The sequence below is a fragment of the Rattus rattus genome, chromosome 12 (genome assembly GCF_011064425.1).
Source record: "Rattus rattus isolate New Zealand chromosome 12, Rrattus_CSIRO_v1, whole genome shotgun sequence".
Taxonomy (NCBI): domain Eukaryota; kingdom Metazoa; phylum Chordata; class Mammalia; order Rodentia; family Muridae; genus Rattus; species Rattus rattus.
The window spans coordinates 2,308,466-2,318,271 of record NC_046165.1 but is presented as its reverse complement, the minus strand read 5'-3'; the positions used below and the strand labels follow the sequence as shown (position 1 = coordinate 2,318,271).

At 43.7% G+C, this 9,806-nt stretch overlaps 2 protein-coding genes and 1 pseudogene across 2 annotated transcripts in view; all 3 read left to right on the top strand.

Moving 5' to 3' along the window:
• Positions 1 to 1,015: 1,015 nt before the first annotated feature.
• LOC116914058 (60S ribosomal protein L21-like) lies at positions 1,016 to 1,465 on the top strand. The gene has a single exon (XM_032918345.1). It carries the CDS (start codon positions 1,079 to 1,081, stop codon positions 1,463 to 1,465), a length of 387 nt encoding a protein of 128 aa, XP_032774236.1. The 5' UTR covers positions 1,016 to 1,078.
• A 1,442-nt stretch (positions 1,466 to 2,907) lies between these two features.
• Positions 2,908 to 4,241, top strand: LOC116913862 (annotated as a pseudogene).
• Positions 4,242 to 7,443: 3,202 nt separating this feature from the next.
• Positions 7,444 to 9,806, top strand: part of Pcca (propionyl-CoA carboxylase subunit alpha) — a 304,568-nt gene continuing 302,205 nt past the window's right edge. The window contains exon 1 of the mRNA XM_032917891.1: positions 7,444 to 7,575. Coding sequence (XP_032773782.1) covers positions 7,486 to 7,575 — 90 coding nt within the window. The 5' untranslated portion in view covers positions 7,444 to 7,485. The remainder of the gene's footprint in view (positions 7,576 to 9,806) is intronic.

Genomic DNA, 9,806 nt, shown 5'->3' with positions numbered 1-9,806 from the left:
AAAGACCCAGTCTGTGTAGGGGAGCTGTCTTCTTTTTGGTTCCTGGGGGATTTCTAGGAATTCTGAGGTAGAGGCTCTGGCAGAACATCTCTCTGACTACAGGTTGCCTTCTTCATCCTTACATAAGAAGCATCGCTGAGAGGCTGCCATGCTGGGTGTTAGACAGTGCCTGTAGGACCATTTCCATTGAGGTCCAGTGTAGACTTTCTCTGGGTCCCTTTTGTTGGGTCCTACCTTGGTGTTTCCCTTCCCCATCACTGAGCCTTTTAGCCTGCTATAGCAAGAAGTTGTTTACAACCTTGGCAGCTGCTCTCAGCCCTATTTGGGTCCGGGACTTTCCATGGCACCCTTCTCCCCGCCGAGCCTTTCAGTTTGTTGTTAAGAAATTGTTTACACCCTTGATTTGGGCCCAGGACTTTCCATGATACAGATATTTCCTGTTCTCCTGCTTTCCTGGTTGGGGATTTTCACCTGCTTTGTTGTTTTTCCATGGCTTTTGCTCCTGTTATATAAGGAGATCTCAGTAAAGCTCGGATGGCATTCTTTTAACACGAATGACCCGAGTATGTGTTTCTTTTTAAATCTCTCAGGTCTACGCCCGGTTCTCAGTGTTGTGACGACACAGACGTCGTTGCCCTTTCAGAAGATGAATCTTTGGGTTTTAAGTTGTAAACAGCAAAGCCAAACATCTGTGAGTAAAACTGAGTATCCCATTCACACTGGGTACCTAGGATAGTCACAATTAGAGAGATAGAAAGTAATTGTTACCAGATTTTGGGAGCAGTGCAAAGTGGAGAGTAAGTATTTGATGATAACATTTACTTTTTGCTAGTTGAAAACCTGAGTGTACTGTCAATGACCTATGCAGTTACAAGTGACTTAAATGTTATATTTTAACATAATTAAAAAAAAACAAACAAAACCAACCAAACAAACAAACAAAAAACTAAACAGCTCTCGGCCGCGGCAACCATCTTCCAGTAATTCACCAAAATGATGAACACAAAAGAGGAGAGGCACTCAGTATATGTTCTCTAGGCCTTTTAGGAAACATTGAGTAGTTCCTTTGGCCACATACATGCGAATCTACAAGAAGGGTGATATTGTAGACATCAAGGGAATGGGCACTGTTCAAAAAGGAACGTCCCATATGTGTTACCACAGCAAAATCGGAAGAGTCTACAATGTCACCCAGCATGCCGTGGGCATCATTGTAAACAAGCAAATTAAGGGCAAGATTCTGGCCAAGAGGATCAATGTGTGGATTGAGCACATCAAGCACTCGAATAGCAGAGACAGCTTCCTGAAGTGGGTGAAGGAAAACGATCAGAAGAAAAAGGAAGCCAAAGAGAAGGGCACCTGGGTTCAGTCAAAGCGCCAGCCTGTGCCACCCAGAAAAGCCCACTTTGTGAGGACTAACGGGAAGGAGCCTGAGCTGCTGGAGCCATTCCATATGAATTCATAGCCTAATGGACAAAAAGGAAATAAAGGATCCAGACTGCAAAAAAGAAAAACAAACAAACAAACAAACAAAAAACAAACCAAAAAACACCACCACCACCAACAACAAAAAAGCAAAAACAAAAACAAAAACCCAAAAAACCAACCAAACAATCAAACAAAAAACCCCACTGTGTTTACCACTCTAGTTGGTCTAGTTGGTTGTGCGAACCTGGGGGAGCAGGGCTTAAAAATGAAGCGAACTAAAATACTGCAGCTAACTTTATTCAGAGCATTAGACAGTTTATACTCTGAGGGTTAAGAAGAGTCACCTGAAACCAGGCCCGTGCCAGGGTTTAATCCTAGTACTTGGGAGGGAGAGGCAGGTGGATTTCTGAGTTCAAGGCCAACCTGGTCTACAGGTTGAGTTCCAGGACAGCCAGGGATACACAGAGAAACCCTGTCTCGAAAAGAAGAAAAAAGAAGGAAAGAAAGGAAAAAAAAAAGAAAAAGAAAAAAAAAGAAAAGAGAAAAACATAAGAGTCACCTGAGTAAAGTGGACAATCACAAGGACAAGCTATAAGTTGCAAAAACATGTTTTTCCATAGAGGCACATAAACAAATAACAATAACCAGTTGTTATGAGCAATCTAGAGTGAACTCACACCTATCCATTACACCTGGGAGGAGCATGAAAACACAGCCCAAGATCAATTCGAGGTTCTGAAGAAACTGAGGTCACAAGACTCTGTCCTTGTTTTCTTGGAGTTTTCTCACGAGCACTCAGAATTCCCCTCACACACCTCCATTCTTGGACAGTGTTCTGACACCCAAGTATCTCGTAAGTCATTTTGACATGATCGGTTTCTACTAACTTATAAGTCTGAAACTGGGGCTGACACTCCCATGCAGGTAAGATGGTTAACTATGGACATACGAAGATTGAGAGCCAATGTGCTAGCCAATGTGGAGTTTACGCTTTTGTCATTAAAGACTGCAGTTAAGGCCAAGGAAATGACAGGATTCTGAAAGAGTGCCCTTCATCCCCCTCTCTTTTCCTTTCCTCTGATTTCTTCTTGCTGTGATGTACAGTCTGGTCTGGAGCTCTTGTGTTCAGGTGATTCTCCTGCCTCAGCCTCTGCGTTGCTGAGACTATAGGCATAGATAGGAAATTGGAGCTGTTATTAAGAGTTGTATCTTCTCAGAAATTTGCATCACAATAGCAGACATAAGGACTATTATAAATATATACATGTATGTGTGTATATTATACCTATCTGTCATCCATCTGTCTGTCTGTCTATCTATCTATCTATCTATGAATGAAGTCATAACTTTCACATCTCACTGCTGCTGAGCAAGCCATGAGGAGCAAGCCAGTAAGCAGCACCCCTCCAGCTTTTGCATCAGCTCCTGCCCCCCCAGGTTCCTGCCATGTTTGAGTTCTTGTCCTGACTTCCTTTGAAGATGAACAGTGACGTGGAAGTGTAAGCCAAGTAATGTTTTCCCCCCAAATCTCCTTTTTGCTTGGGTCATAGTGTTTCATCATGCCAATAGAACCCCTAACTAAGACAAGTGCCGCTTCCTTTCTGCTCTTTGATGCTGCTGGGGAAGCATCGCTGAAGGCTTTTATCACCCTGCCGTCTGGAAACAGCTGGGGAAGCTCTTCATTGGAGGGCTGAGCTTCGAAACAACCAATGAGAGTCCGAGGAGCCATTTTGAGCAATGGGGAACACTCACCGACTGTGTGGTAGCGAGAGATCCAAACACCAAGAGATTCAGAGGCTTTGGGTTTGTCTCATATGCCATTGTGGAGGAAGTGGATGCTGCCATGAATGCGAGACCACACAAGGTGGATGGAAGAGCTGTGGAACCTAAGAGAGCTGTGTCGAGAGAAGATTCTCAGCGACCAGGTGCCCACCTAACGGTGAAAAAGATCTTCTTTGCTGGTTTTAAAGAAGACACTGAAGAACATCGCCTACGAGATTATTTTGAGCAGTGTGGGAAAATTGAAGTGATTGAAGTTATGACTGACAGAGACAGTGGAAAAAAGAGAGGCTTTGCTTTTGTCGCCTTTGGTGACCATGAGTCTGTGGATAAGATAGTTATTCCGAAATACCATACTGTGAATGGCTATAACTATGAAGTAAGAAGCAAGAGATGGTTAGTGCTTCATCCAGCCAGAGAGGTCGAAGTGGTTCCGGAAACTTTGGTGGTGTCATTGGTGGTAATGACAATTTTGGTCGAGGAGGGAACTTCAGTGGTGGCTTTGGTGGCGACCGCAGTGGTGGTGGATATGGTGGCAGCGGGGATGGCTATAATGGATTTGGCAATGACGGTGGTTATGGAGGAGGCCTCCCTGGTTACTCTGGAGGAAGCAGAGGCTATGGAAGTGGTGGACAGGGTTATGCAAACCAGGGCAGTGGCTATGGCGGGAGTAGCAGCTGTGACAGTTACAACAATGGAGAAGGCAGAGGCGGCTTTGGCAGTGGTAGTGGAAGCAATTTTGGAGGTGGTGGAAGCTACAATGACTTTGGCAATTACAACAACCAGTCATCAAATTTTGGGCAAACTGAAATGAGGAAACTCTGGAGGCAGGAGCTCTGGCCCTTATGGCGGTGGAGGCCAGTACTTTGCTAAACCTCGAAACCAAGGTGGCTATGGAGGTTCCAGCAGCAGCAGTAGCTATGGCAGTGGCAGGAGGTTCTAATTACAGCCAGGAAACAAAGCTTGGCAGGAGAGGAGAGCCAGAGAAGTGACAGGGAAGCTACAGGTTACAACAGATTTGTGAACTCAGCCAAGCACAGTGGTATGAGAGCCTAGCTGCTACAAAGAAGACATGTTTTAGACGATACTCATGTGCGTGGGCAAAAACTCCAGGACTGTATCTGTGACTAATTGTATAACAGGTTATTTTAGTTTCTGTTCTGTGGAGAGTCTAAAGCATTCCAACGAAGGGTTTTACTGTAGACCTTTTTCACCCATGCTGTTGATTGCCAAATGTAAAAGTCTGATCATGACGCTGAATACATGTGTCTTTAAAAAGAAAAGACAGGTGCCTTTAAAAAAGCAACCCCAGCTTTTTTTTTTTTTGTTGTTGTTGTTGTGGTGCATGCCTTTCATCCCAGCACATAAGAGGTAGAGGCGGGCAGGTTTCTGTGAGTTTTACAACAACCTAGTCTACATAGAGAGTTCTAGGACAGCCGGGGGTACACAGAGAGATAATGCCTTGAAAAACCAATAAAACAAAAGAATTCAGGTCAAAAGAAATCATAAAAGTAGGTCCCCGATCAGATAGTACTAATATCTGTATGCAAAAAGATGACCAGGTCAGGGTCATCGTGCCAATGCCTGAAATCTGAACGTTTGGAAGGCTGAGGCAAGACGACTGCTGTGAGTTCTCAGATAAACTGTACCAATATTTAAAAAATGCAAACAGAGAAAAATAGAATAATATAGATTATGCCTGTAATAGTCTACATTAATTGGGACACCTTTCCATTCAAACCTGCATTTTTTACTTTTTAGGTGATAAATTATTATCAAATTTAAATGTATTTAATATAATATGTAAATTTTCAATTTTAAAATAAACATGATATATCATTTATCATATTATATTTATTTAATATAATTTATTAAACATTTACATTACTCATTTCATGTTTATAATATATTTTATATGTTCATGTGTTATATTTGTAATATAAATATATTATACATAATATACAAAGTATTATTAAACATTAGAAAAGAAACATCAATTTATTTATTGTATAAGCATAAAACATTAAAAGATAAAAACTATAAAATTAATTTAACATGTGATATAATATAATAGCATCATTTTCTTTTCTCTTTCTCCCTTTAATTCCTCCCATGTCCCCTCTCCCCCTCAAATTTGTTTTTTTTTCTTTAACTGGTGTGTGCGTGTATGCCCATGTATATAAATATATAAATACAATCTGCTCAGTCCACTTAGCATTACTTGTATGTATATGGTTTAGGCCTTTCTAGTTGGTGCTGTGTAATTTAATAGGATGCTCATCTCTAGGGAGGAACATTTCTCTCACTATCAGCATTCCTTAATTTCCCATAATTCTTTGTCTTTTATGCTAGCATATCTACTGGCGTTCTTGTTCAGGTCTTATTTAGGCAGTGGTATTATTGAGGTATCATGAGCCAAGCCTCCCTGTCATTTCTAGGAGACACAATCTCCACGAAAATTCCCTGGTCCTCTCCAGCTCTTATCATCTTTCTTTCTTACCATTTCCTCCTCTTTGATGTTCCTTGGGCCTTATGTACAGGTGTTGTATTATAGATGTATCAACTGGGGATGGAAAAGGTGTTAAGATTAATTCCTATTATTACTTATTATTATTGAGCTTATATGAGTGAGGATTCTCCCGCTCCTATCTCCGGAGAATGCGCCCAACCATGTTCAGCTAAGTTGATAATTTTTTAAAATTGAGAATAGATTCTTCTCTCATACAATACATTCTGATCACAGTTTCTCCTGTCCAGTCTTCCCAGCTCCTTTGACCTCCCGTTTCGTCCAGATACACTCCCTCTCTGTTTCCTTTCAGAAAGGAGCAGGCCTTCAAGAGACAACACTGGGGCTAGAAAGATGGCTCAGTGGGCAAAAGCACCAGTTGTTCTGCAAGAGGACCCAGGTTCAGTTTCTAGCACCCGTGTGCTAACAACCTCCAGTTCCAGAGGATCTGATACCCTCTTTTGGCCTCCCTGGGCACTGTATGCACATCATAGATAATATATGTAGGCAAAACATTCATATACCTAAAATAAAACTGAGCAAGTCTTTAAAAAAATTAAAAGCCACAGTTGAAACCATGCACTAGAAGGTTTTAGCATAGTGGGTTACACGGCGTGGGTTACACAGCTGTGGACTCACACCCCTCAGATGGTCTGTCTCTGCTCTACTTAGCTGGGTGTCTATTTTCGTCAATCTTATCTGCTGCAGAGCCTAAGGCAAGGGTTATCTTTCAGAGTCAAAGGCTTAACTCATTCAGACCTCCCTCTGGAGTATTCACTACACAGTATTTTTATCTACTTCCTTTATCTGAAGCAGAAATTAGACTTTGTAGCTGTTTAACCATTTGGGACACAAGAAGTTAAGTTTATCCTTAATCTATACCTGTTCATAAGAACAAACGGTTTCTGAACAATGGTAGTTACAATGTTGCTTGTTCTCTAGATTATAATTAAAGGGTCTAGTTAGTTACGCCAGCCTTAAGGACAGCAGGAGTTAAGTATTTCCCCTTTGCTTCTATGAAAATAACTGTGGACAGAATCATGAAGGTGGGGTTGGGGCTTTCAATCATAGCTGAGAAATTTGGAAATTGCCATAATTGGGCCGACATTCTTATCTAGTAAGTTGTGACCAGATTGAGAAAGCCTCTTTGACATAAACCTTCAAGAATCTCCTATGGTTGCTATTTAGGGACAGAGATGAGAGCGAGACAGGGTTTCTTGACAAAGAAAATGGGTTCAGCCTCTCATTTATGTTCCTACTCTGCTAAGAACTTGCAGCTTCTCTGCCATCCACCAATGTTGACATTTGTCTTTCTGGCTGTCCACATGTTGCAGCCTAGTTTCATGACTGTTTCAAGTTAATTCTGTAGGACAGGCAAAGGCATTGAGCACCAGTTCTGATACAGAGATGTTTACTGGTGAGATCTACTTTAAAAAATCCAGCGAGAAATTAAAAGGGGCATGGATGCACCCGATTGGCTAGGGATGGTTCCTGGGCGGCGGAGTGCGGGCTCCAGTCAGTAGGGGACTTGGACTGGCCGCTGGAGCTCCTTGGTCGGCTCCCTCCGGGTCCTAGCGCGGTTCTCACCCCCGCCTAACAATCTCCAGACGTCCGGCTTTGCGCTGCAGCCCAACCAGTTCCCTCCCAAGCCTACTCTCCCGGAGGCGGAGCTTAGAACCCAAAGCTTCTGATTGGCCGTACCACGGGCGCTCCCCTTCCCCGCCCCCTGACGAGGTGAGAGTTCAGCGGCTGGCAAGTCGGCTGGGACGACAATGGCGGGGCTGTGGGTCAGGACAGTGGCACTATTGGCGGCCAGGCGGCATTGGCGGCGGTCCTCCCAGCAACTGCTGTGGACGCTGAAGGTGAGCAGGGCCGGGCTCGCGTGGGCCTGGTTGCCCCGGATTCCCAGGCGACACCCGCGGCGCATCCCGGTTGCCCCAGGCCCGGGCCCCCGAGTAGACTGTGCTCACACTCTATCCTGTCACTGGGCATCTCTTGTATGCTCATACCCACGGGCACAGGCTTAAGCGGGCCGAGCATTTCCTGCGCTTCTCCGGAATGGCCTTTGGGCTTGGATACCAGAGTTTCATGGTGCTGGCTTCGCCTGCAGCTTTCTAGACAGCGTCTGTAAAAGTTCACATACTCTTTTGCTGTCTTTGCAAAAGACACTTTGAAGGGACACTATGGATTGCTGTTTGAATAGTTAAGGCTGTGAGTTTGAAAACACTGTGCTGGATTGCTGTTTGAATAGTTAAGGCTGTGAGTTTGAAAACACTGTGCTAAGTCAAGATTGACAGAGTACACCTGTGACCCAAAAGCCTGCTTAAACTGTATGACACCATTGTTATGGGTGAGAAATGCACCCTCTGAATTTATTCTTTTTCTCCCTAAGAACTGCTTAGCCTGATTAGAAACGTAGTTCACATCACTGTGGTTCACCCTGGGTGTCATGGTGACATTTTGACTCAACAGGTTTGGAGTTCTTGTTAACCTCCTTCCTCCTTCCATATGGGATATATTGGCCTTGTGGGTGGCATTCACTTCCCTAACTTTCAAAGTACACTTACTAATTCCCTCGAGCACATGTCTTAAAATGACGGTCCTCTGAAAAACCCTTGAAAGCTGGTTGACCGTGCCTGCTAAGCTTCCCTGATGTTCAATCACAAGTAATGTTGTGCACCTGTAATGACATCATTGGAGAGGCTGAGGATTGTGAATTTGAGGCCAGGCTAGCTTACCTAAAGGAAACCTGACTCAAATCCTTCCCTACCTCTCAGGGGAAAAAAAAAGTTAAAAAAATTTATTTTCTGCAACGTTTGTTTTATGCTCATTGAAATTTGAGTTGACACTTGGATGATCTGCCTTTTTTTTTTCTTTTTTCTTTTTGAGAACCAAGTCTGTCTGTGTACCAGTCTGGCCTCAGCATCACAGAGATCTCCCTGCCTCTGACTTCTGAGTGTAGAGTATACTGCTGAGTTCAGCCCACTTTACTCTTTTTTTTTTGAAAGATTTATTTTATGTATGTGAGTACACTGTGGCTGTCTTCAGACACACCAGGAGAGGGCATCGAATCCCATTACAGATGGTTGTGAGCCACCATGTGGTTGCTGGGAATTGAACTCAGGACCTCTGGAAGAGCAGCCGGTGCTCTAACCACTGGGCCACCTCTCCAGCCCCACTTTATTCTTTTTAAGGAAGCGGGAACAGTCCCACTCAGGCAGTGTGAGCTGGAAGACTGTCCTCGGTGCCAACCTCAGAACGCAGGTTCTCATTGTTCTTTGTGTTGCCACACCGCTTTTGTTCCTTAACTTCTGTCATCCCTGTAATCATTTAATCTGCGTTTGCTCTTGCTAAGACTCTGACACATTTCCTTACGAAATTGCCTGTAGTGGGAAGGTAAGGTCTTCGGAGTCACACTTTATCTATTTTTTCCTCTGTGGGGTTTGTCTTCTTGACACAGGGCCTCACTTAGCCTAGCTTGGCTTCAAATTGGCTGCGTGTTGGAGGAAGACCTTGGATCTCCTGCCTCAGCTTTCCTTTCCCCATCCCAGGGTGGAGGACTGAGCCTGGGGGCCTTGCACTTGTTAGACAAGCACTCTACCACGGAGCTAAATCCCTCAATCCCTGCTCCACTTTCTCCACTCTCACCTCCACACCAGGTTTGGATATTGTATATTGGATGTATGCTCTTTTAGATTTTTTTTTTTATAAGCAAATCTTGATTGAATGCCTCCTGTGTAGGGGGTGAGTACAGCTCCCAGTGCTTATGGACTTTCCTCTAGTAATGAAGCAACAACTTGAAAAGGCTGTGGAGAAGTTTTGGTGGTGATATTAAGATAAAATAGAGCTGACCAAGTCAATATTTTGACCTTATGCCTTAGGCAACTATTGTGAATTAAGTCATTCAGTCTTCATTAAGCATATAACACCACCACTTACAAAAGGTGGACTCAAGGCCTGAAGTGTTAGATGACTTGCTTAAAGCCATAGAACTAGTAAGTGGCAGTCTTGGAACTTGGAAGCTTTAGGCCTGGAACACTGAGGCAGAGCCGTACCACTGAGATGCACTGCCAACTTTCAAGAAACAGTCAAT